This window comes from Paramisgurnus dabryanus, chromosome 3, assembly GCF_030506205.2.
Source record: "Paramisgurnus dabryanus chromosome 3, PD_genome_1.1, whole genome shotgun sequence".
Classification (NCBI taxonomy): domain Eukaryota; kingdom Metazoa; phylum Chordata; class Actinopteri; order Cypriniformes; family Cobitidae; genus Paramisgurnus; species Paramisgurnus dabryanus.
In genome coordinates, this window is record NC_133339.1 from 38,924,258 (window position 1) to 38,951,663 (window position 27,406).

The 27,406-nt window shown below is 38.1% G+C and overlaps 1 protein-coding gene across 2 annotated transcripts in view; it reads left to right on the forward strand.

The window, feature by feature from the left end:
- The first annotated feature begins 18,492 nt into the window (after positions 1–18,492).
- The window catches only part of notch3 (notch receptor 3), a 33,660-nt gene continuing 24,746 nt past the window's right edge, over positions 18,493–27,406 (forward strand). The window contains exons 1-3 of one of the 2 annotated variants that reach the window (XM_065263276.2): positions 18,513–18,608; positions 18,693–18,807; positions 20,302–20,368. In XM_065263276.2, coding sequence (XP_065119348.1) covers positions 18,747–18,807; positions 20,302–20,368 — 128 coding nt within the window. In that variant the 5' untranslated portion in view covers positions 18,513–18,608; positions 18,693–18,746. Of the gene's footprint in view, positions 18,808–20,301; positions 20,369–27,406 lie in introns of both variants that reach the window. The other variant, XM_065263275.2, reaches the window with a different exon arrangement.

Here is a 27,406-nt window from a genome sequence, read left to right on the forward strand (position 1 = left end):
CTGCAGAATGCAATAAATCCGCTCAACAAATCACAGCGCACCATTCCACACATTGTAAACATTAATGGCAGCGAGTTGAATACACATGAAATCCTAGTTTTCCTCATCTCATTTGTATTTCGTGATCAACAAACAAACACAAACAAAAAAATAAGTTACCAAAATCGAATAATTTACGCCAGAGGCACTCGGGAGAAGGAAAAATGCCGGCTGTTGCTTGTTCTCACACGACAGCATCAAGCTTCTGTCATGCTAACACATTGACCAAAGGGGATCTTATGAAAAACTTTCCATTATTTTACTCGAAGTCAATCAAAAATTAAGCAGGACCAAAACATTTCAGCTGATCGCTGTCAAAAAAGTTCAGCGACGACGTCCCAAGGATGACAGCAGCAATGACAGTGTTTATAATATGACAAAGAAAGTGTTTTTGATTAATGCCATTAATGTTTATTTTTTTAATCAGTGTAGTCAACTAAATGAATATAACATGACAAAGATGAATGCACATTTATATATTGATTCAATAGATTTATAGCATTTTGAAAAAAACCTTTGGCATCCATTGCATTTTGTGAAAAAAAAAATAAATGTAAAGGAATAGTCCATTTTCTTAAAAGAAAAATCCAGATAATTTACTCACCACCATGTCATCCAAAATGTTGATGTCTTTCTTTGTTCAGTCGAGAAGAAATTATGTTTTTTGTAGGAAAACATTGCAGAATTTTTCTCATTTTAATGGACTTTAATAGAGCCCAACATTTAACACTTAACTCAACACTAAACAGTTTTTTTCAACGGAGTTTCAAAGGACTATAAACAATCCCAAACGAGGCATAAGGGTCTTATCTAGCAAAACGATTGTCATTTTTGACAAATAAAATAACAACTATACACTTTTAAACCACAACTTCTCGTCCAGATCCGTTCGTTATGCGTTAGCGTGACCTCACGCAATACGTCATGACGTCAAGAGGTCACAGAGGACGAACGCGAAACTCCGCCCCAGTGTTTACAAGTGTTGAGAACGAGGACCGTTCCTACGTTGTTGTATGTCAACTGATACTAATTCATGTCTTTGTGTCAGTTTATTGTTTACAATGGTCCGCAAATGTGCGTTTTATATATGTAACACGTGACCTCCCTACGTCACTACGCATTTACGTTAGGTCGCCCTGGACCGGATATAGACGAGAAGTTGTGCTTTAAAAGTGTATATTTGTTATTTTTATTGTCAAAAATGACAATTGTTTTGTTAGATAAGACCCTTATGCCTCGTTTGGGATCGTTTACAGTCCTTTGAAACTCCGTTGAAAAAAAATGTTACGTGTTGAGTTAAGTGTTAATTGTTGGTGTCTATTAAAATCCATTAAAATCCTGCAATGTTTTCCTCAAAAAACATAATTTCTTCTCGACTGAACAAAGAAAGACATCAACATTTTGTATGACATGGTGGTGAGTAGATTTTCTGGATTTTTCTTTTAAGAAAATGGAATATTCCTTTACATTTATTTTATAATAAATCGTTAAAAATCAAATTACGGATTTTAATTTTTTATGTTTTTATAACCCAAAGATGCTATGTGAAAGTTTGTAAAAGACAATAGTGGTTTTCATCTTGTCACTTTCTTGGTATAGAAAACACGTTTTTACCGAAATTAGTCAAAATGGATTTATTGCGTTTTGGAACCGAACTCTTCATATGATTATCAAGGGCGAAAGCATATAGTACAAAGATGCACAAATGTGGTCATATGATTTAATACGAACTAGCCATCTCGTCAAATATGTACGAATGCCATTAAATCGTGTTGGATAACAACAGTTGGATACAGTTGACCTATTCGACTGATTTTCAGTCCCTTACAACTCCCACTGTCTCCGGCCTGAACCCCACTGCTAAAGCTTCTTTTCCGGCCTGATCTTATTGTTGGGATTTGCTGCTTGTTTTTCTGTTTGTCCAAAGGAAATAAGCTGAATTAAAGCAAGCTGTTAAAATATCACCTTCTCACAAGAACCGTGCTGCTGATCCCTTGCATCCCCGAGCAATTTTCATATATTTATACTTGTGTTGAAGTTATTGAAGCATTGGGCCAAGACCAACAACATGCAACCTGAAACTCTAAAGCTCCGATAAGCCCTGAAAAGAAAACAAAAATGAATTGTCTTTACATACACAAAGGTTACATATAAAGGGCATGTGAGAGGAGGAGTGAGACAGAACGAGATAAATCAATCAGCATGCACCTGACCTGGAACACTGTTAGATTCCCACTAATTATAGCCTATAGAAAACCTAATGGTGTAATTAACGGGTTTGATGGAACAGAAACCAGACCACATCTGGAATCCTCAGGGGTATCCGTGTCTCGACAAGCCCACCAGAGTGTGAGAAACTGCTCTCTCTTGAGTACCTACGATCATAAAAGCATTACTGTCACAGACAGGTCGTTGCGCAATCTGAGGTTAACAAAACATTTTTTGTACTACTATAAAGGTGGAATAACACAAATCTTTAAAAAAAAGAAATGTGTACAGATTTTTGCTCTAATTTTTAATTGCCATGTAAACAATGTCAAAACTGTATTTTATGTTTATAGCTGCTAGCATGGTAATACTGGAAAGCATTCAATACAGGGATTGATATGAATAGTTCAAAAGTAACTCACTGCTAAGATCCCAACTCATATAAACGCTAAGGCAATTCATCTTAACATGAGAAGTGTGGTACAAAATGATAAAGTTTTGTATAAAATGATAGCTATGGGTTTCTGTTAAAAATATATGCTTTTAGCTGTTTTTAAGGGATCCTTTAAAGTGTGGCAGACTTACAGAGAAACTACCGTTTGCTTGTGCAAACACCTCGCTAAGTAGTTTAATTTAGAGAGCATACCTTGCCAAATAGAGAAATTAAACAGCACCACATCTGAAAACAGCGAGTGTTATATTCCCAATAGGACAATTTTACTCCTAATAGTGGCCATCTGCTTTTACTGCCCCCAATGACTTTACAGTCATCCTGTAATTGGCATTGGGAACTTGATGCAGGTGTTGTGTACATGGGATTCACTGAAAACTGGGCTGGAAAGTGTGCTCAGTTCAGGCATTTCTGTGGGGATAACCTCATGCCTTCTTTCTACGGCCACAATCCTTAAAGCTGAGCTTTGATGGTTGAGGTCTTGCAGAGCCTGACAGCTGCTCCCAAATTAGAGACCAGAAGACAACACGACAGCACCCTGGAATGCCAGGATCGTTCCATTGCTTTCCCACTTTAGAACTTTGGCAAAACAAGTACAGATAAGGGCTTTACTGTGAAAGATAGAGAAGTTACTCTATTACCTTTTTAATAGGGCTGCACAATATTAACGAAACATTTTGCTAAATGGTTCAATAGACGATATGTAATACGATAAATAAAATATGTTTAAATACTGAAAATCATAACATACATCTTTCACATGTCAGCAGGGTAGTAACAGTATAATAATCATCTTTACGTTATATACGGTTTCATCGGACGCACATACGTTGTCGCGTTTGGGTTAACCCTAACCCTACCTTTAAAAAAAATTAAGATAAAATAACGCAGCACATCTCCTATTTTAACTAAATAAGGAATAAGTTATTTCTCTTTAGATTAGACAATAATAAACCAAACTGTCCTTCCTCTTAAACAGCATAAATGGGAGAGCAAAATGTGCAGGGCCATTTTCGGATACCCAAAGTATTCCCATACTGTATGCTTTAACTTTTTTTGGCAGAGGATAGAGATAAGAATTTGTAGCCTCTGACATATTTTCTCAGCTGTACATGTATGAGTGCAGTCTAAACAATCACATTGAATAAAGTTGCATATGTGCAGCAGCGCAGGTGAGATTGGCTTTCATTTGCCCCCCAAATCCGTAGATAAGCAAATGTTCACGGCGGGTTAATATCACGGTAAACCGTCATACCAGTATACCGTATACATCAGAGGACACACAAGCACTCATTCATGTGCCAGACTGTTTGCTTAAAACAGTTTTGCACTAAAAGCACGTAATCGTACGGGGAACTATTTTTAGTGCTATATAGCACCTATAAAGCACCTATGAAGAACCATATGGGGGTGATATAGCACCACTATAGTACCAGATATGGTTCTATATAGCACGATATGGTTCTACACAGGTGCTACAATATGGCACACAATGGTTCCCCTATGATTACGAGCCAGTGAACCACTTATGGTGCTATTTAGCACTGTTTATTTTTACAGTGTATACATAACCTTTTTATTTTATTACAATTATTAAGTAATTGCAAACTATTTTAATATGCATATTGCCATATGTACATTTGCAATATTTTGATTTGCGATATAATTTTCATATATATTGGGCAGCCCCAACTTTTAATAGATCTCATTATTTTAATAATGCCATTGGATAGTGCTCTATTTTTAAAGCTGCACAAAAGCACATTCACCCAGTAGAAACGAATCCATACCGTTATTAAATGTCTTCTGAACAGTGGCGGCTCGTGACTGCTCTTCCGAGGGCCGCAAATGCAATGTGTTCGGAGTGTCATGTGTGTTGCTCGTGTTTTTAAAATATGTGTTTGTTGCGTCATGTGAACCATGTGCATCAAGTGTCTTGTCAAAATAAGAGACTGCTGCACACGCATCAAAACCTTTTTTATAAAAGAGACGCTCACAATCACAAAATACACGCAATCATAAACCCTTTAGACGCATCTGCAGCAGGCACTTATTTTGACAAAACATGTGATGCACGTAGGTTCACTTGACATGCAGAACACATATTTTGAAATGACGAACCACACACATGACGGGCTACATACATCGTGCACCCTCGTAAAAGAAGTCACCGGCCGCCACTGCTTCTGAAGTGAAGTGATAGGTTTTAGTAGTGTTGGGTCAGAGGTCAGCCTTCCGCCTGACCTCAGCGTTTTCTTGTACACACGTACAGCAGTACATCAGCTCACATTGGAAGACATTAAATAGCTGTATAAATTAGTTTTGATAGATGAATGTGCTTTTTTGAGCTTTAAAGGGGTCATAGCGTGAAAATCTGACTTTTTTCATGTTTAAGTGCTATAATCGGGTCCCCAGTGCTTCTATACTGTCAAAAATAAAGGTACAAAACTGTACCTTTTCTGTCACTGGGGCTGTACCCTAAGTTTCCGTTTGGTACCTTTACAGGAATACAAAACAGAATAAAATTTTGGGTAGATTACCGTACCTTAAGGACCTACATTGTTAGAAAAAAGTCAAAATATGTACCCTAGCTGTCAGTGGGGCAGCAACCTTTAAAAAGGTAATTTTATGGACCATTAGGTACAGATATGTAAAGATTTAGTACTAACATGTACCTTTGAGATACTTTGAGATACTTAATACTATATGTATTTTTGAGGTACTAAAAAGCTCTCTTTGGTCCCTAACCCTAACCTTATTTTACATCTTAAAAAAAACTCCTTATATGACCCCTTTAAAATGGGGCACTATCCAGTGCCATTATAAAAGCTGAAAATATCCTAAGCCAAGATATTATTTAATATAACTCAGACTGTGTGAGGCTTAAAGAAGAAAGTCATACACCTACAGTGGCTTATGAGTAAAATATGGGCCATTTTGTGACCTATTCCTTTAAGGATATCTGTAAACAAGTTTCAAATAATCGAACATCACATTTAAAAGATATTAACATTCGAAACAAAGTCTCTGAAGTCTTTCAAGATTTTTTGCATCATTCTGCACTTCAGCTTCTCATCAGATTTCATGTTGTCAGGTAAACTAAATGCTATTGGTAATGTTACAAGGGGGAGGAGCCACTAGAAAAGCCACGCCCTAATTTCCTATTTTAGTTGGAATTATGTCAAAGCATTAAAGAAAACTGCGCCTTTCAAAACACCTCAGTGGATCTTTAAGTTCCAACGTTTTCTGGGAAGCAAGTTATTCTCTGTATGCATTTTCCATCAGAAATCGGTGGAACAATCCGAGATCAGAGAGATATGGTGAAAAGCTGCTTTCTCTTGCATTATCAGATCTGTAATTAGTCAGTGTCCACAGACACACACTGACCAGGTCAGAGAGGTCAGCATGGCCAGAGGCAGGGTTACTTAATCACCCCGACACAGAGGAGGACCGGGATATCAATGAGTCGGTATATTGTAGATGGTCAGTGGAATGTGACTCCTCAGTCATGGACTGTGAACCACACCCAGCGCAATAACCCTCACCTGAGGCAGCGGGCTATTGTATTCACGGTGACAGGAACATAATGACTGAGGAAATGAGGGGTTGAAAGAATAAGGGCTTAAAACAGACAGAAAAGCTGATCGGAGATCCTGGGACTATATTTGTTGGACCTTTAAAGTATTAACTAAATCAGTGAAGCTGCACAAATAGGGAGTTGGAGAGGAGGAGATGGAAAGAGAGAGAGAGAGGCTAGGGGAAAGAGAAAGAGAGAGAGAGGCCTGTGACGCTGATTTTCTTGTTCCTCCAACAATGCAAGCTTGTTGTTTTGCTTCAATATATTTTAATAAAAGTGGTCTTACAGCCTGCCCCCACCCTGCCTCTCAGGCAAACCTGTATTGTCTGCTCCTCATCTCTCCCACAAATGAAGAAAAGAGCAAGTGAACTTCCATGACATGCGGAAAAACAAATAACCGACAACAGTTCACCTAAATCTGTTATTCCCGTTCTTCACGTTATACACTTTGTAACTTGTTTTGTGTACGCTAAGTGTCAAAGTTCTTTCATAATATTCTCTACAATGTGGTTATCCTTAAAGCATAAAATATGCAAGCTATTTTAACACTGGTTTGTGCTGTTACACTTTTGTAAGCCGGTTTGCTTCCTCTACAGTAAGCCTGGGTAAGTTGAATATGATTTAAAGGACCTTATGGAATCCGTGAATAAACTGATTTTTCCCCCCTCTATCTGGACTTAATCCCCACTTCGGCTCCGTAAAGCCCGCCGAGCAGCCAGTGTGTCAGTATACTTCCATTCTGATGAAGAGAAACAGCAGCTGCACTGCAGTATGTCATAACATCCGTGAGTGAATATGTAACATGGCCTGCGTCTGAGTCAGCGGTGAGGAGGAAGAGGAGGATGAGTATGGTAAAAGGTAAATGAAAGCTGACACTTTTAATGCACATTTCAAAAAGGGAACGCACATGCAATTCGGAAAATTTTCCAGGCATGCCGGTACTGCAGCGAGTTTAACATTTTTCAACAAATTCAGAATGCCATATCCACACCGCAGGTCATGTGACATTGGCCTCAAATGGAAGGCTGCATCCTCCAGAGGTCGCATATGCAGGCTGCATAGGTTATCAAGCCTAGGTTATTTCAGTTAACTGAGCATTACATTCACAAGTCATAAGCATATAACAACAATTAACTAAAAATAATAGTTATCTTTATAATTGTTAATATTCTGAAATAAGACTTTATGACGTATGCAGCCAACAAATGCAACCTCTGGAGGATGCAGCCTTCCGTTTGAGAAACGGCCATTGTATTATTCCAAATCTACTCAAGATGGAGGAACAACTGATCATGGCGCAGCCACGTTTTCCACGTAGACTGTAAAAAAATGGACGTAGTGTCCGTGGCGTCACCAATAGGTTCCTGGAGATTATTTTTTGAAGCCTATAGTAGTCACCATATTGGCCGCGCATCACTCGCAGATATCCGAAAATGGGTAAAGTGGCGGGACGTGGGTGAAGCTGAGGTGGCTGGTTGCTGAAACCACGCCCTCCTAGCTCGACAGTAGTGACGGCAGTGGCTGTTCAACTGTCACTCAAGTGGCCACGCCCTTAATTTTGCAAAACTTCAAGGCTTAATATAAGTTAAATGGATGAGTTACAAAAACTTCACCCCCTCAAAGTTGTCATGAAGGGTAAATTTAGCTATATATACACAAGGGCTGTCAAAAGATTAAAATATTTAATCTAGATTAATCACATGATTTCATGAGTAAATTCACGATTAATCGCAAATGAATCTCACATTTTTATCTGTTCTAAATTTACCTAAATGTAACACTTTTCAAGATTTTAATGCTCTAATTAACATGGATTTGGACAAATGTATATATGCTATATGCAAATGTATGTTTACAGCAGCCTGTTTACATTTTCAACAGAACCATCAGTCATAGTTTTATATATGATTTTCCCTTTAGAAGACTTTGTTCTTTCTCCCTTTTTTGTTTGCTGCTGCATTATTTTTGACGTGTGCTGGCAAATTGAGTTGGGATGAGCACATTTTCAAAAATTAGTTATTTATATTTTAACATTATCTATTGAAAAACTTCAAAACAATGCATGATTTGTTGGAAACTGACAAAACATGACAGAACTACACCTGTTTACGCAAAGCAAAAACAATATCAATATATATTAAAACTGTAATTTTGCGTAGATGTCTATATATATCGGGGTCGCGCACTCAGACGTCAGCATCAGGAAGATTTTCGTACAGATAAAGATCATTTCACTCTTAGACAAAAAGTTGGGCCTTGTATCAGTTTTCATGCTAAAAGATCCACTGGATAGATGAAATGGCTAAAATGTAAGCAATAAAGTGCTGCAAAAAGTTTAATTAAAGTAACAAAGCATTACAAAATGATGTACATATAAACGACTAAATGTAGTACACCATTTTATGGTACAGTGGCTCAGTGGGTAGCACTGTTACCTCACAGCAAGAAGGTCCCCAGTTCGAGCCCGGCTAGGTCCGGTGGCTTTTCTGTGTGCATGTTCTTCCAGTGTGGGTTTACTCCAGTTTCATCCCACAGCCCTTACAAAAATTAACCATGGTTTTACTACAGTTCCTACAAAACATGGTTACTGTAGTAAAACCATGGTAACCACAAAATAAACATGGTTTTGACATAACCCAGGTTAGGTGAATTGGAGATGCCAAATTGCCCTTCCCAAATGTGTGTATGGATTAACCAGTTCTCGCCATGAATATAGTCATCATAGATGCAATAGGAATGGCGTTAGGAATAAACAAACAAACAAACAAAACCTGACAAGCCTGTCTGTATGAGACTTACTCTGTTACTCTGATTTCTCTGCACTAGGGAGGCCTTCCAGTCAAAACCTCTTTGTCTTTTGATAGCTTTTTTTATTGCAGTGTTAGCTATAATTATACCCCTTTGTGTAGGGGAGCATTACATTTGTGATTTTCTCGCTGATATTATTGCTGAACTCCTGCCAAATTTGTCCGTCTTACGGAGAAAAAAACAGATCACGGTTTAGCAGGAGCTGGAGGGCTGTGCCGAGGCAGGCACGTACAGGTGGAGTTGTGGGTGTAGTTTCGCTCACCTCTGTAAGGAGGTGTGGGAACCAGAGTCCTGCCAGTAGTGCATGAGTAACAAGAGCCTGAGGGAGTGTGGTGTAATCTCAACTACCACTTTTCTTTTCTATCTTCCATCGTCACTTACACGCACAAAGATACACATGTAAACACACTGAACCGCTCAATCATTTAAGATCGTCAATCTGTGCATGCACTTTTTGACACTTCGGCCTATTTTTCCTACATTAAACAAACAATCCTAATGGAGTTACGCTTATGCACGTGATGCACATTGAGATTTGCTTTTTCTGTTACCTTTGTGACCAGTCACACAGGGCTATACTTACTGGTAATGCGGGTGGATTAATGTGAATGGAGATACTGTGCTAAGTTGTAAACAGACAAAGCACACAAAAAAAACATGTGGACAGGTATGTCATTAAAACTAACGCTTGTTTTTATTTGAAATGGCATGGTAAAAAGGTTTTAACAAATGTATTGACTGTAATTTCCCAGAGATAAATTTACATCCAAAAACTTGCAATGTTTAAACTGCCATTGCAACAAATTGGTGGATGCAACAGGTACCCGATTCACCAAAACCAAATATACAGAAAACGAACTTTGCTAAAATCTCCACGTAAGTACATAAGCCCTGGCCTCCCCAAGGAAGCTGAAAGGAATGACAATAGATTAGAGATATAATACATATCATAGTCTGGAGTGGGGGCAATCGAGTGCGTGTGGGTGCCGGGGGACGGTGGGCTGGCAGCTGTCGTTGCTGTTCAGGGGCCCACAGGTCCCGGCCTACCCCTAATGACCAGACCAGCTGTCGGAGTTGTGACTGTGGGGATGTGGGGCTGTTTCGAGGCGGGGAGGGCATGAGAACTACCACCCCCCCGTCCTGAGGGGCGTGCCCACAGCCTGTCTCCCCTCCTCTGAAAGAGGGTGATTGATGGCGCAAGGTTGACACCAGGCTCGAGGAACAATTGACTCGGGAGGGACGGAGTCTAACAGAGGCCTAGGGTTGCCTCGAACTCTTTTTCTTCTCTTGCAAATGCAGGATCAATTGAAGTTGTAATTCAGTCATTTTTCTCAATATGTCTCATTCTGACATTTAGGTCGAACATATGCCACTCTTAACACTCTTCAAAGACCTTTTAACCAGTGCCAAGGGAACGAGACATTCCATCACTTATTTGTTTAGCGATTATTTGTCAGATTAGTCAAATGCGCTCTCCGTCGTGACGGCTGACTTCAGTGACCAGACATTCCTTTAGTCTTGGTGCGTGCAGACGCCGTGTCAGAAATCAGCCAGCCCACGAGCAAGCAAGCGGACCCGGCGGATATGAGTCCTTGTAGGTGTGGTTTGGTAATTTAACCTCTGGAGGGAAGACGAGCATCAGTGTAGCCTCAGGCACACGCTAGGTTATCAGCGTGTATCGGTATTTGAGCTGCGGCTTCAGGGCCTTTAACGCAGCCCCTGACCCCGTGCACTAAACCTCGAGACCCTCTCAGGAGCCCTTTTCAACAAGTCGCCAGTACCTCCTGTCCTCAAGTCAGATTTACAGCCCGAGGGAGGAGGCGCGGTAGCGGAGGGGGCACTGTCCTGCAGCTGTCCACGGTGGACTTAAGCAGTTATTTCGCGCACAAAAAACTGCAATGGCAATCAAAATTCCACCAGCTGGTTTTCGTCCAGCCCTCGTGCGAAATACGTTCCAGTTTGCAAACTCCCGCTCTCTGTACTGTGGACAGATTCTGATGGGCTGTTGACTTGTTAAAAGCTGAGCAGTTTGCGATGGGGACACCACATAGTTTCTCATGGCATTTTGGGTTTGCACCCCTGAGGCTAGCAATTAAACCCGCTTCTGCCTAAATCCAGCCAACTCATGGAGGAGGAGAACGAGCAGAACATGGGAATGAGCGGGATATGAGCCAAAGGACAAATGTACCCTTGATCCCTAAACATAAACAATTCTTCGCTCCCACACATCTACAGACACTGTAACACAGCACAGAGTTTCACAGAAGTTAATAGTCGTTTAGATGGCTGGTGTGAAAATCAAACACCTTGTCTTTGAATGCACACCATGATGTATCGCTCATTTGTTTGCTCGGGATAACAACCTCTATGTGCGTATGAGTAAGAGAGAGGGGAATTAGGAAGAGAAAAGTGGGGGTGTGTGTTAAGAGTGAGGTCAAACTAAGGAGACCGCTCACCCAGTAACTCTTCCTTAAAGTCATAATAAAAACTGATTTATTTCCCAATCCCAAATAGCACAGTTGTATCCATATAGCAAGCTTAACTTCATGCACATATTCATTTAGTGGAAACGAAAACTAACAAAACATTTATGAGCAAATATAACAATGCCATGGGGTCTGTGGTTTGTGGGTTTTTCACAATTGAGAAAGAATAAAACTCAGGAAGCTATACTGAAGCTCTGTTTGGGAAAAGCAGAGGTGTAGGATGATGACGCTAATACACCAAAGCCCACTTTGTAAATTTTTATGCAAAGAACAAGAATGATAGGTCGGTGTGAGAATGATGTCCCACGGAGAAAAAACACCAGAAACCAATGACAGGCTGGAATTGCTGATATCATTGATTGGAGGACATGTTATGTTCATGTAGATCAGTGGTAGTATAGCATTGCGTTAGCAGCACAAAAGGTTGTAGATTAGATTCCAGGAAACACACAGATATTGATAAAAATTTATATTTTGTAATGCACTGTAAGTCGCTTTGGATAAAAGCGCCTGCCAGATGCATAAAGGTAAATCTCTCCAAAACACAGGATGTGATGCAATCATCAAATCATAAGAGATCGCATGCTCTCAGAAAGATAATAAAGACAGCGCTCACAAAAGCAACTCTCTGATTGGTCGTGACATTTCCTAGTAGGGGGTCTGCGTTGCTGATTGGCCGTGACGAGCTTTGCGGAGGGGGCTCTAATCCTCTCCACACTCTCTGCAGGCGCTCGGTGGAGTTTTCCCACATAAATCACACTGCACTGGGGTGGTAAAATCATTATTGTCCATTCAGTCTCATAGCTTGCTAGCACTTAGTAAGCTAGCACAAATAGTTCACACACATCCTCCTCTTGCTAAAGGTTAAGTTGCATTTAAAAAGTCACAGTCCACTCAGCATTTTATTACTCAAAGCTAAGTATACTTTGTAGTGGTCACTAAAAGCCAAACTAAACATACATTAAAAATAATACCCACTATTTATGTGGGTTAATGTTGGAAAAAATTGTCTTATAAGATAAACTTAAAACCATCTAAGTGATATTTGAGACACCATTTATTTTAATACACTAATAAATAATAAAAAGTATTATTAAGTACACTTTTTATATAAGTATAATTACGTTTATTACCTGTGAAATGCTTTAACACGTTTTATACATTTCTACACTAGTCAGACTAGTCAGTTAAGCAATTAATATATAGATTTTGCATTTAAAATATTCAACTCTTCACATGTAAAATACGCTACTTTCAGTCAAATGTGGGCCATGAGTTTGGGTTTGTCATGAAAACATCTTATGCATACCAATCTTTTGAATATCAGGTAATTATATGCAATGATATCAGGTATATATATTACTATTATATGATAGACGGTATCAGGTAACAAATTAATTTGCTCTCTTCTTTAAAAATGTAAAAGCAGGGTTGTTATTCACAGCTTGTAATTATTATGGCTACGGTGTACCTTTACTTTAATTGTTGTATCAGTGCCTAGTTATCAGCACCTTCCCTTGGGATGCTTGGGGTGGGGGTTAAGTGGGTAAAGATAGGAGAACAGGGGCGTTTGGCTTTGCTCTCCACAGGGTGGTCTTCTTTTACAACGTAGATTTACCGTCCCACTTCCATTTACAGCGAGGCAAACATACAGTACCATTCAATCAACACAAACAATAGAAAATAGCAGTGAAGACTAAAAGCATTATTACGATATTAAAAATAACAGTGATACTCAGCACATCAGTGTGGTAATGTCATCAGAGTACAGCTGAGCAAAATTCTCTAAACATGGAGTTTCTCATTCAAAAATACCACATCACTGGGATGTTTAACTAATCAGAAAGCTAGGGAAATGATCTCGGCAATATACTGTGTGCCCAGGTGCCGAGGGCCGGCGCGAGACTATGTTTTTCCTTCAAAAGCAGTCACTAGGGTAGTAAATCTTAATGTCCATCACGTTTTTGTTTATCTGATGTTGGAACCCCTGTGAGCATTGCGAGAATCCTGTCACCCTACTTTCCCTTCATGGCCACGTTCCCTTCTATAAACATCACTGATTTATACGCTGTGACATAAGTCAACATATACAGTTAACAATGTTATGTATATACTAACAAAAAATAAACATGGGGGCTTTAATTGTATACTGACCACATGTAATTATATATCTGATGTCAAACAGTTAGACAAGATCAAGGGTCCACTTGAACGACTTAAACTCAACTTTATCTTGCTGCTGTAGGAAACCCAACCAAAGCTGAGATTTCCTCTCATATGTGACCCTGGACCACAAAATCAGACATAAGTAGCACAGGTATTATATGTGTAGCAATAGCCAACAATACACTGTATTGGGCAAAATTGTCGACTTAAAAAAAAATCATTAGGATAGTAAGTGAAGATCAAGTCCAATATTCGAAAATATATCAAAAATATATTTATCATTAGTAATATGTGTTGCTAATGACTTAATTTGGACAACTTTAAAGGCGATTTGGCGATTTTCTCAATATTAAGATTTTTTTTTGCACTCTTGGATAATTGTATCTCAGATAGGGATGCACCACTAGGATTTTTTGGGGCCGATACCGATGCCGATTTAAACAGACAACTTCTGGCCGATACCGATATTAAACACTTGTATACAATACTATACAGTTGGTCTATTAGCTAGTTTATTTCAAATTATTTTTACTGAACATGGATTAGATCTAATTAACATTCAACTGACCAACATAATAAGAGAGGCACAAATTAAGCTAAAACAAATATAAGAAGACAGCATGACAACCTTCAAAGGTGGTTTTTGCTATTCAGCATTTATTTTATTAACAACATTAACTCATTTTTTACATATAATGGATTTCTTTATGGAGTTAATTAATAAACAATCGGTATCGGCCTTTCTCGTGCTATTCCTGATATGCCGATGGTTTCAAATTCATCAAAAGTCGGCCGATAAATATCGGCGGCCGATACATCGGTGCATCACTAATCTCAGACAAATATTTAAACTATTCATCAATGGAAAACTTATTAAACAAGCTTTCAGGTCAGTAATAAATTTAAATTTAAAGGGACATATCATGAAAATCTGACTTCTTCCATGTTTAAGTGCTATAATTGGCTCCCCAGTGCTAGAAAACCTAGAAAATGTGAAAAAGATCAACCCAGTAATGTAGTTTTGGTAAACCATTCTCTGCAAGCATCTGAAAAAATAGGTCATTGAAATGTGGTTCCCCTTGTGATGTCAGAAGGGGATAACCGCCCCTTAATCTGCAACTGTCCGACCACAGCACTGCCATTTAATGCAGAAATGGCACCATTATGGCGATTAGTGTATTTCATTAGCTCATTTGCATTTAAATGACACACCCAAAAATGGCACATTTTTGCTCACACCTACAAAGTGGCAATTTTATAATAAATTATCTATATGGTATTTTGAGCTAAGACTTTACGCATGTACTCTGGGGACACCAAAGATTTATTTTACATCTTAAAAAAGTCTTGTGAAATGTCCCCTTTAAAAAAGACCCTCGTTTTGAGGTCCAGGGCCACATATTTAATTTAAAAAGACTTCAAATTACTGAGCGATGTGAGAGCAGACCCATCTCTATAGATCTTTGCCAAGTCATCTGCCAACCGTAACCACAGTGACAGACAGAAAATACTGCCTGAATTAGCCTCATATAGAACAAAAACAATAAACATAACCGTGTCCTGAAACACAGCGGGTGAGAATGTGTCCTGTTACCACTCAAAATCGACAACTATTCAAAATGACATCTGAAAGAAGCTACACCAGACAACTGTTGCTTAACATTCTTCATTTATCTGGAGAAACAAGAAGATAAACTTAAGCACACACTCAAGACAATATAAATACTCTAAACAACTCTATGATTATAAATACAAAAACAAAGATCCTGAAGGGAACTGACTAAGACTTTGTTGTGCTCATTTAGAATTCAACTGAGAATTCAGATCAAAGTGATGAATTCAAGTTTTTAAATTCAGGTATTGAAAAGCATTTAAAAAAAATAAGATGCAGAATTGCAATCTGAATTTAAGTAAATTAAACTCAAAAATTATTAACTGAAATTCACATAACTGCAGAAATAAACTAGAAAAATATCTATTAGAAAATATTTGCACATATTATATTTATCTTTATATTATATATTTAAAGTCACCGTGACATGGAAGTAGCAATTGTCTTTTTTCCATATAGTGGCATTTATCCGAATGAAACGGCTTCAGAAATAAGAAGAAAAAATGATAGATGAAATCAAGTCCCACCCTACAAGAACTGATTGAATAATTGAAAGTTGGGCCATGTTGCTAATTGCTGCAATCTTTTCCCGGGCAGAAACAAGTCTCTGATAGCCCCGCCCTCATGCCATTCCTTGTTTCATAACCAGACTGATCTCACGGAAAGTCGTGTTATAGTCACGCAAAATTTTATCAATTTTATCGTCACTTGTGACGAATTTCTATAACTAGTTTTCATGTGCGTTGCACAACTTTTTTTTCTTTCATTTTATGTATTGTTTTCTCATTGTTTTTACTATTTTCTTACCATTCTCGCTTGGGGTTAGAATATCTTTCTATTACATTTTTAGACATCCTAACCCAAACTCCAACTCCAGGCGAGAATAGTTTTAAAAGCAAAAGAAAAACATGTAGAAACCAATACATAAAAGTACATCCTAACCCAAACCACAAATCTAACCCAACCCCAAGCAACAATGATTTAAAAAACAGGGGGAATTAGAAAACAATACATAAAATTACACAAAAAAGAAAGTCATGCCACAGGCACAAGAAACTATTTATAGAAATTCGTGCTCAAGGCACGTAAAAAAGCTGTGCCATGGACACAAATAAATTCATCAAATTTAACACAACTTTCCGTGAGATCCTATTGTTCGTGACAGAAAGTGAAGAGAGGTCATTTCGGGGAGGGGGGAAGGTTAACGTTTTTGATTAAAAATTATGAGGGCACGTTTTTTATACACTGTAAAAAATACTTTGCTGCCTTAAAATTTTTTGTTAAATCAACTCAGATTTACAAGTCATGTCAACAGAAATGAGTTGTCACAACTTATAAAATATAGTTGAGAAAAGTCAACTTAATTTTATAAGTTATAACACCTCACCTGTAGTTAAAACAACTCATCTCTAGTCAAGATAAATAATAGTAAGTTGAAATGACTTGTAAATCTAAGTTGATTCAACAAACAAAATTAAGGCAGCAAAGTATTTTTAAAGTGTAATAAAGCACACAGATAGGTCATTAATAAAGAAAAAACTTTAATATATATATACACATTTATTGGGGATTTTTATGGGCGAGAGTGGATGACGGCTTTTTTCACAGCCACTTGTTGAACTTAATTCCACTTCCTGCCATTGATTTATAACTTAACTTCCTGTGGGTGTGGCCAATTTCATTCACACTCATAAAAACATACAATGCTATTCTGAATTTTGCCAATCCATATAGGGGTATGATCTTTATAGTCCCTAGTGAGTTTGAGCAGATGGAGTACTCCATTTCTCTGTTTAAAAACAAATTGTATTACATGACATATAACCTTCAACGGCCTCTTGCTTGACTTTTTCTAATACAGAGTTAAATGCATTAATGCAAGATATAGTTCATAGAAACACTGACGTATACATTTAAATGCATCAATCTATGATTTTTTGGTAAAATGGTGCTTAATAATCCAAACAACTTTTTAGTTTTTTGTTGTGAGCGTGCTAAATTTCGTACACATCACTTGCCACTAATTTATTCAATAATATATTGGGGGGCGCACCATATCCCTGAATATGTGCTCTGCCCCCTTCCTCTCCTGCACCCCTGCAGAGAAAAACTGTGTCATAATGCAGAAGCCCCTTTCTTATTCAAATGACTGCCATTGTCTCTGTAAGCAACCAGCTCTGCTATGTGCCACAAAACAACCAAGTCCCTATATGTTGCAGAAAATGAGTACACCAGGGAAGGGTGTAGTGAAGTAGTTTCAATGAACATCCATGCTGCTTTGGTGGTGAAAAGGGAGGGCAATGTCTGCTTTCATTTCATCTGGCAAGCACAATTCACATGCTTCACCACAACATCAAGCGTAAACACACAAACAAGTATCCACAGACATGCTGTTGTGAATGGTAGGCTTAGTTTGTGAAAACAGAAGCATCAAGTCTTAAAACTTTGTAACGTATTCTTAAATGGAATCCCAAACCAACTTTGTGGTTAAATATTTGCATTGTTTTCTAATTAATGTTTGTGTGATTGTATTGTACATTCATTGTATTCATCTTAACAAACCACGTTTGTAGCTGATAAGCTTTCAATGGCATTTATGTTTTTTATTTTCAAATAAATTAATTGTATGTTTTATTTATGTATTAACCACGTGCCATCACAGTCTTTATTATTTAGTATATTTACTACAAGACCGTTATGCTTGGTGTTAAGTTTTATGAAAAGAAAGGTTAGCTTACAGCTGATTGTCATGCTAATTGTATGTTAAGCACACAAATACATTTCAAATGATTTGTTTCTTGCTGATTTTTTTTTTTTTTTCATTTTTAAATAACCACATGATTATTTTAAAATATTATTTTGCTCTGACTGTTTTGCCCCTTTAGCTATTATAGTTTGTCTTTACTAAACTGTTAATTTCTTCTGAATTGTGTTACAAACACAAGTTTGGCTTTTATTCTTATTCAAATCTTAAAATATTAAAGTTTTCAAGTGATTTACCAAGGGAAGATCCATTCCCATGCCTTAGGCGATTCAGCACTATTCAGTCAGGCGGAAGGGCGAACAGCAACCAGCAATGCAACAAGGCTTCAGAGGGAGGCGGAGTAATACAAAGCTCTGCGCTGGACTCCGATCTCAAGTGAAGTGAAGAAAGTTTTTCAAAAGTTCCTGGAGCTGTTGCGAGTCACACGGCAGCCGAGTCCGAGCTGCAAAAGGGAAATACGGATTTGGACTATATCGAAAACGCTCTCAACTTTCTATGTAAATAACTCGAGTTAACTTTATGACGCTGCTTTGTCTTAATGTGATCCTTGGAACTTCAATCACTGTGTCATTTTTTAAAAGGATGTATTATTGCTGACATTTCATAAAAAGGAGTAGGATCGAGTTTCCACAGAAATGGGATATTACAGACTTTGGATATTTCTGTCATTTTTATATCTGGCGCACATTTGCGAAGGTAAGATGATTTTCTTTTCGTCTAACGGAGTCATGGGACATGTGCAGACGCATAACCTGTTACTTCAGCATCAGTGAAAGAGCACAGTGAAGCTGCGATCTGTCTTTGTTTTAAAACAAATTTGTTTTTTCTGTAATGAGCTTCAGCAAGTATCATCAAACTTTACATCTTTTGCCTTTAACATCTTTTTGCATCAGTTGTGCTATATGAGTTGGTGGTCAATTTCTCATAAACGTTCGTTTTAGTCTATGAGATGTGCGAAATTATAGCCTAAAGTAAGTAACATTATTTTAAAAAATCTGTCGGTACATTAGGAACGCAAAGATCCACGTTGATACCATTAGTAAAATGCATAATTCACTCGTATTTCATGATAAGGGGATTTAAAGTAGGCTATCCAAACCACGCGTAAGGAAAAATCTCTTTGTGGATGAGGAATGGTGCATTTACTGTTTCTTTGTTTGTTATGGTGCAATTTATATAAGACAAACATAGTCTATTTCTTAAGTATACTTGTATTATTTTATAGAGTTATGTGTTAGCTATTTGGTTCGGTATGCATTTGTCTTTGTTTGAATGGCTGAACCGTGAGAAAATAAGAGTGAATGCCCGCTTCGCTGCGCTATGTAAACGGTGTAGTAAATTGAGATTCGCAACAGGTACACTTTAAAATCGCTGCACTAGATTTTAAAATCGACATTTAATGTTTATAATGTTTTGTGTTCTCAAAACGTTTCGTGAAAACGGACATTTAGTGTGCCCATTTATCGAAGCACAAAAGAGACATCGGCAATTGTACGATATTTTAACAGCAACACATATTAAGGATGTGAGAGTAGCTTAGTAAGTGACATTATTTGATCAGTCCAGTTTTTAGGTTTAAGTTTTGTTTGTAATGTCAAACAAACTTAAATTTTATAATAATTACAATCAGCTTTCCTCCTACTGAATGTACAAAACGCTTCCATTAATTATAAATTAAGGTTAACAGATTACACAGCCTCAGTCTAGCGGGATTTCTTTTAAATGAACGTCATAGTGAGATCCTATCAACAAGCAGATCAGCACCTGCTTCATTCAGAGTAAACAGTCACGTTTACGATGTTAGGAATACTAACTGTAACAATCTTATTCAATGTATTAGATTAGTCGCGGAAACGATACGCCTTCAAACGCGTTGCGAGTTTGATAAGGATTCACGTGCTTAACTCTATTGTCATTTAAACGACGCGGCAATCTGTGTAGAATAGATGAATCTGAATGTTATCTCGCGGCAAAGCCTTGAAGCATCGCGCGGCACAGATCTACGCTCTCAAAGATAAGATCATTGAGGGAGAGTAAACAACCTTCGTTTTACGAGACAGTATTTAAAGACGTATTGTATTGACTTAAATAAAGTAACCGAAATGAATTAATATGTCACATTTGAGTGTTCTGTAAAGTATTGTTGGATATAAAGTGGTCTTTGCCTCATTGTGCCCTCTCTTCCCACAGGACTGCGCTGCTTGGATACACACAGACCGTGCGAAAATGAAGGAATGTGTATCGATTCAAGATGCTTGTAAGCACACAGTTGTCATTTTTTTATAGCTTACCCTATCATTTGAATGTTTGGTCTGGTCTTTTATATGATATTACTATCATAATGGTCTGAAAATATCAACAATCTGAATAACTATGTTCTTAAAGTCTCAATGGTTGTTGCTCACAATTGTGGTTATCAGTTTTACATTGAGATTCACGCACAGATACATTGGCACAGTACTGAAAAGAAGATGGAATGTAGTCAAACACATCCTTGCTTTTTAAATGTTTAGGAGATAAATTGTCCAAAGTGTCTCTTTTGTGTGTTAGTATAAGAATCTGAGTCATTCACAGGAAACTATAAGTCATGGTTGTGATATTGTTGTGTGATTTTGTCTTAATATTGCTCTCAGTTCCACTACACCTGAATTCAATATATCAATCAGAAAGATTTGATTTGTGCTTCTTCATCCATGCCAAGCAGTATCCCGAATGCTTAGAGGTCCTTTACTCAAGCATTGTCTTCATTGTTTATGCTAATACAAAGTGATTGTCATCACATAAACGCCTAGGGCTGTTGTTTTATGTTTCCCGCCTGGTTTGGAAAATTGTGTCTGTGCACTCGAGCTTTCATTCGTGATGGTTAGGTTTTTTTTCCAGGAGGCATTAATTCGTGGGAACCACTCACAGTGGTTGTATGGGAAGACTAACTTAGTAGGGTGTAGAATATAAACCTATACATTTACGTCTTTGAAAGGTGTGCCCCCACCAAACAACGAACAATTCTTTTAATTGTTACTTGAGAATAAAAATTGGCATCTTCTACTGTCCTGTTTATTACTTGACTATTACTTCTTTCCTTACAATAATTTTGGTCATTTAATATCTGTAAGGGACTCATGTTTTGTGTCCTCAAGGCAGTCATTTTCCTACTTGAAACACCCTATAATTAACCAAAGAATCTCAAAGCCTTAGGCAAGCTGCCATGCCTTGCTAACTGACCAGCTATGAATGATAAACCTCATTATACTTTAAACTAGAATGCAAACCTGCTTCAATGGAAGAGGTGGTTGGTTGTAGGTCCCCGTGTCTAGTATAGGACTGAGAGGCGTTGATTTATTATTTTTAAAAAGTTATATATAACCCCCTGTTCATGCGTTTTATGGCAATATGGCATTAAAATGCTTTCTGTGTCAGTGTCAGTCTTTAATCATTACCCGGCACACACCAAGACAGGTTATGAAAACAGTGTTAGTAAATGTGTAATGGTGTTTAATGGTGCTTTGTAATTCATTCCTAGTCTACTCGGTTCCCTCTCAACTTGGTCTTAGTAAATGTAGGGCCACTTTTTATTTGTTTACTCTTGCTAAGATTCTGTACATTTGTTCCTTTAGAGAGCTAAGTGTTATTTGGCTTGGGACATTATTTGGGTTATTTGGGTGTTATGTTTATAGCGGAGGCATAAAGAGCCATTCCCATTTAATATGTTAGGTCAGTGTCAGCGGCTGGTATTTCTCGAATGAAAAGAAGGGACTTTTTTAAAGGGGATGGTAAATGTCATGCCACACAACACAGTAACACAACCATCTGGATTGGCCCGTTCACAGGAGAGTGGTCTAACCAGTCCTTGTGCTATGGGGACAGTAGGCCCACTCCAGTCTCCTCCCTAGAGATCAGGATGAAACCAGAGATCCAAAACAACAGAATGCAACCTTTATTTCTCCAGATACCAGCTTGTAACCCAGCACCACTGGAAAGACCAGAGAGAGTGGAAGGAGGAGGACTGGAAAAGAAAGGGCATGTGAGAATGAGAGGAATAGGAGCGACATAATGGCAACTTTTGGTTGAATTCAGGACTAGATTGAAGTTACCCAAGACTGCTACAGGGCTTTCTCAAGCAACAAATCTTCCACCTGTTCCTGGCCATGATTTGTTTTTTAGCACAAGAGCTAACATGCCTGAAGGAAGTTGATCGTTCTATTTACAAGTGCGGTATCTTTGTTGCACACGCTCTCAAGTGACCGTAATATTACGCTAATATGACCCTTAGGACTGTAATTGTTACCTAGTTCAAGACCTTGTTTGGGGTGTATTAAGAAAACGCTTGGCCCTAGTGCTTGTTTGCCTCCAATGTCATTTCATGGTTCTCTGCGCTGAGAACTTCAGTGGTTGGTGCGGTCCATGACAGATTACAGGTGTAATCCCACTCGAACTCTCTCCCCTGAGTGCTTCCGTACAATGGGAAACAGTGGTTCAGTGGTTTGGGGCTACAGGGTTTTGGGCATGTACGGAACACAGATGTTAACTTTAAGTTTTTTAACCACAGGTGTTCTATCTTATGTAATTCCTATTAGGTATCTCATGTTGATGACCCAGAGCCTCAACTGAGATCTTCACATGCAAATCAGAGGAAGGGAAACGTAAAAGCGTATTAGATTCTTGACCTGCCATGGTCCATCACCCTTTAAATCCATCTTCTATAGGATGTGCAAGACATGGAACATCCGAGCACTTGTTGTGAAGAATCCTGGAATGCTCCTCTAGGTGAAGAGTCAGGAAGCTCTGTTAAAGTGCCGGCGTGCCTCTAATCTCATCCCCCCGGTGTGGAGAGTGTGCAAGCAAGTGCAGCCGCAGTGTGGGATAAAGTCTCGACTGAAGCAAAGAGATAATTAGGCAGATTGTGAGGGTGTCATTCAGAGAGGGTCCAGCTGGAAGAATAAGGTGGGGGTGGGGATGTGTGTTGGAGAAGGGGGCTTGTACTGGGGTGTGAAGGGACAGCTGGTGGATGTTGTGATGGTAATCCAGTGAAGTCAGACCCTTACAAAGGGGGAGCGGAGGGCCAGGTGCTGCCATTGAGGGGCCTGCTGCCCCATGCCGAGACAGACTGGCCTATGGAGTAGCGGAGCCGGCGGCCCACGGGTCTCCGAACGCAACGCTCTCACGCGCAGCGAAGTGATGTAGAGGTTCCCCATTGTGGACTTAAATCCCAGGCCACCGTCGCTCTCGGAGAACAAACAGTGGCGGACTGGAGATGAAAGCTTGAGCGGGGATGGGAAGGAACGAGAAATCTATGTTTGCACTTTCCAACTCCCTCTCGGGTAGGAAGTGGATACAGTCGAGCTTTTCGTTATTGATGGTGTCGCCTTGACCCCAGTAGCACAGCGAGTCTATAAATTGTGAGTGTTGTGCTTTAGTGACCCATGGAAGCTTTCTGCCTCTTAAGAAATGATTTATGAGGACAGTTAGACATGAAGCAGGCTTCACCAATGCAGACTAACAGCTGGAGCATATTTACATATAATAATTAATGGTGACCTTACATAAAGAAATATTTGGTGCCATTTGACAGTTGATGTGTAAGATCCCTGATGATTTATGTAAAGGATGGTTTATACAGTCTTCAGTGTTCATATCATAAAGTTTAATAAACTGTTTATACTAAGTGTAAGTTTACACAACAACTACTAAAAATGGAAAAGTTTTGTACTTCACATTCACAGACGACAGACAACATTGTCAAAATGATTCACATTCTCGTGGATCCACAAAAATGACAACATTGTCAAAATTATCCATGTTACCGTACATCCCGTACAGTAGTTGGCAATGTCACACAACTACGTAATATGCATGCATAGGTTTTTCACTTTTTTGTAGATGGCACACATTTTTGTAGGACAGCCCAGAAGTTAGCGGGACACTGGTTTCCTTGCAAAAAATCCCATTAATTTTTTCCATAGACTTTTGGATTATCGTATAAAATAAGCTCTGTGTTTAACAAAAGTTAAGACATATGTTTTGTCCAACAAGATAATCTTCACAGAGGAATACAAATGTTATGAATGCGTTTACTAGTAATATAAAAAGCCAAATTTGGCTTCAACATTCATAAAGTTGTGTAAGCTGTTTAATTTATTTATTTTCACTTTAGATTCTTTTATTGGTCTAGATTGGTTCACGATTCTGTCCAACTTGGGTTCGCAATTCTTTTTTCTTTATTAAACGTATAGTTGTATCATTACAACCAAAACATACCAACAATTAGAGTAACATCATAAGAGAAAAATAAAACAAAAGGGAAAAAGAACTCATGGCTCAAATGAAACTATACAAAAAGTATACAATTAAAAGAAGGAAAGGGCATTGTACAAGTAAGGAATATTTGACGATAGGCCATTGAATTATAAGAAAATAATGCACACGTGCCGAGTCAATTATTCCTCTAATACCACGGTTATCACAAACATTGCTCTGGTGACTACTTTTAAGACATTTGACAAGTTAGGTGTGCGGTTATCAGAAATTAATGCATACCCACAGAACATTTCTCAGCCAATCAGAATACAGCATTCAACAGACCCGTAGTATAAATTAAGAAAAATCACAGATTTAAAGCTTTAAAGTTGTTTAATTTGTAAAGACTAACATGTAGGACAAAATGTGTAAGTGTCATAAATTCTCTGTTTAACAAAAGTTTATTTTTTGTAATAATCCATGAGTCTATGGGGAAAATAAATGGGCTTTTTCCCAAGGAAACCAGTGCCCCCTAACTTTCGGGTTAGCCTACAAAAATGCGCCATCCCTGCGGCACTCTATTATAATGTTGTTTTCAGAAACATGCACTTCAAAACCCATTTTGAAAAAGTTTTTCATTTTTGAAATGTTGTGTAAATGAACAGCCAAAACTAATAAAAAAGTTTTCCGATATTAGTTGAAAACGATGTCATGTAAATGGCCCCTATGTTTAGTGTTACGCACTTAAAGATAAAGTGCTTCTCTCTTTATTTATATTGGATTATTGTGGAATGCCTTTTAAGATTCCTACTCTGTCAGAATTCCATTCATTATCCAGTCTATTCATCAAGGTATCTTTAAAAACTTTTACTGCTTGAGAAAACATGTCCATCTAGTGAAACAATTGAGACCTTCACCTAAAAGTAAGCAGATTAACAAGAGGACCCTACCGATTCAATTAACTTTTAGGTAGAGGACAGTTGGCCATAATTGAGTTTGACAGTAGAGCGAATAGAGTGATTAAAGCATGGTTTGACGCAGCAAGCAGGGATGCCTGGTTCCCAGGCCCTGTCCCAGGAAGTGTTGACTCCTGACCCTTCTGCTTTACTCACATCCTGTCTATCATGACAGCTGAGGAGAGTGTATGATCTGCTTTTGCCCTCTCTCCCTCTCTTTCTAACTCCTTTAATTTTTCCTTTTAATTATCTTACTGCTATAGAGAAACATTTATGTTACAGTGGCTTGCCATCAGAATTTAATTTACTTGAGTTTAAACAATATTGCTACCCAGTCTGATACGACTGCGCATCATAGGTGGTTAAGTAAGTCTAGCTGCATTAAACGAAGAATTTTACAGGGTAGTTTATTGTGTGTTTATTGAGAGAAGATTAAAGTTGAGACCTCACCCTTCAAGTGCCTGAGCAGTTAATGGGCAACAGAGCGGCAGATAAGAGACATTCTTTGGCCTCTACCTGTGTGTCCTTTTACACACTTATCAGGATCTCTGAAGCTTTGCTTTCTGAACCACATTAAAGCTTTCGAAAGTGTTTCTAAACACAAAATATATAGAGATAAACCAGACTTTTTTGAGTTTCAGTGGCTTTGTTTTTGATTTAGGGCAAAGATTAAAGTAGTTGGAAGCATTTTACAGGATGTTTTTCATACTGCAAAATGCGGTACTGAAAAGTGTTTTGTGCTGTTGTACTACACTTTAAAAAAATCTTTTGCCACTTTTTAAGTTCAATCAACTTGCATTTATCAATTCAACTGTATTGACTTGTGATGAGTTGCTGTAACTTATAAAATAAAGTTGACATAACTAAAGAAAATTCAAGTTGATTCAATAAGCTACAGCAACTCATCAATTGTGAAGATTGTTGAAATGACTTGTAAATCCTAATTAAAAAATTTAAATGCAATTTTTTTCAGTGAACAATATGCTAGTAATATAAACTTTTTGTTATATGTATAGTGTTAGTTTGTGGTTGGGCATTTTCAGATTTCTATTAGTGATTCACCAATGTATCGGCCGCCGATATTAATCGGCCGATTTTTGATGAATTTGAAACCATCGGCAATAGCACGAGAAAGGCCGATACGGATTGTTTATTAATTAACTGCATAAAGAAATCCATTATATGTAAAAATAGTTAATGTTGTTAATAAAATAAATGCTGAATAGCTAAAACCACCTTTAAAGGTTGTCATGCTGTCTTATTATATTTGTTTTAGCTTAATTTGTGCCTCTCTTATTATGTTGTTCAGTTGAATGTTAATTAGATCCAATCCATGTTCAGTAAAAATAATTTGATGCAGAAATAAACTAGCTAATAGACCAACTGTATAGTATTGTATACAAGTGTTTAATATCGGTATCGGCCAGAAGTTGTCTGTTTAAATCGGTATCGGCCCCAAAAATACTTTCGGTGCATCCCTAATTTCTATATCTAGCTAGTCGCATGATAGTGTAGGACAGTGGTCTCCAACGTGGTGCCCACATGGAGTCTGTTAGTTGCCCGCCAAAGCACATTTTATTAATAGCCTTAATTTTAATATGTATTTATTACATAATTGTTATATTAGCTTGGCTTCTTTTATGTATGTAAACATTTTTAACAATAATAAAACATATCAACAAGTAAAATAAAATAAAATCAACAAGTAAAACCAAAAGTTTTAGTAGACTATATAAAAAAGTAAACAGAAGGTGTGTTTAACTTCACGCAACGCTGCACAGATGGAAAGCGAGTCCAAAGTCCACAGTTTTCCTTTTGTGCTGTATCGCTACAGCGGTACTTGAAATAATACGCACACCAATCGGGCTGCGCAACGCCATTTGAAGTCGAAAACATGCGTTTTTGGATGAGAGTGCAAATCGGGGACTGGCCGGACAACGTTGTATCACTTTACAGACGATTAGTGGACGGATAATTTAAGAACGACAAGACATTCATCATTACACCAGAACTACGTCATTGCACATGTGCAGAGCGTCCCAGTTTCAGTTTTCGATCCGATCAAGTGTTTGTTTACATGTCCTTTTGAACGGATTATAAAAGGT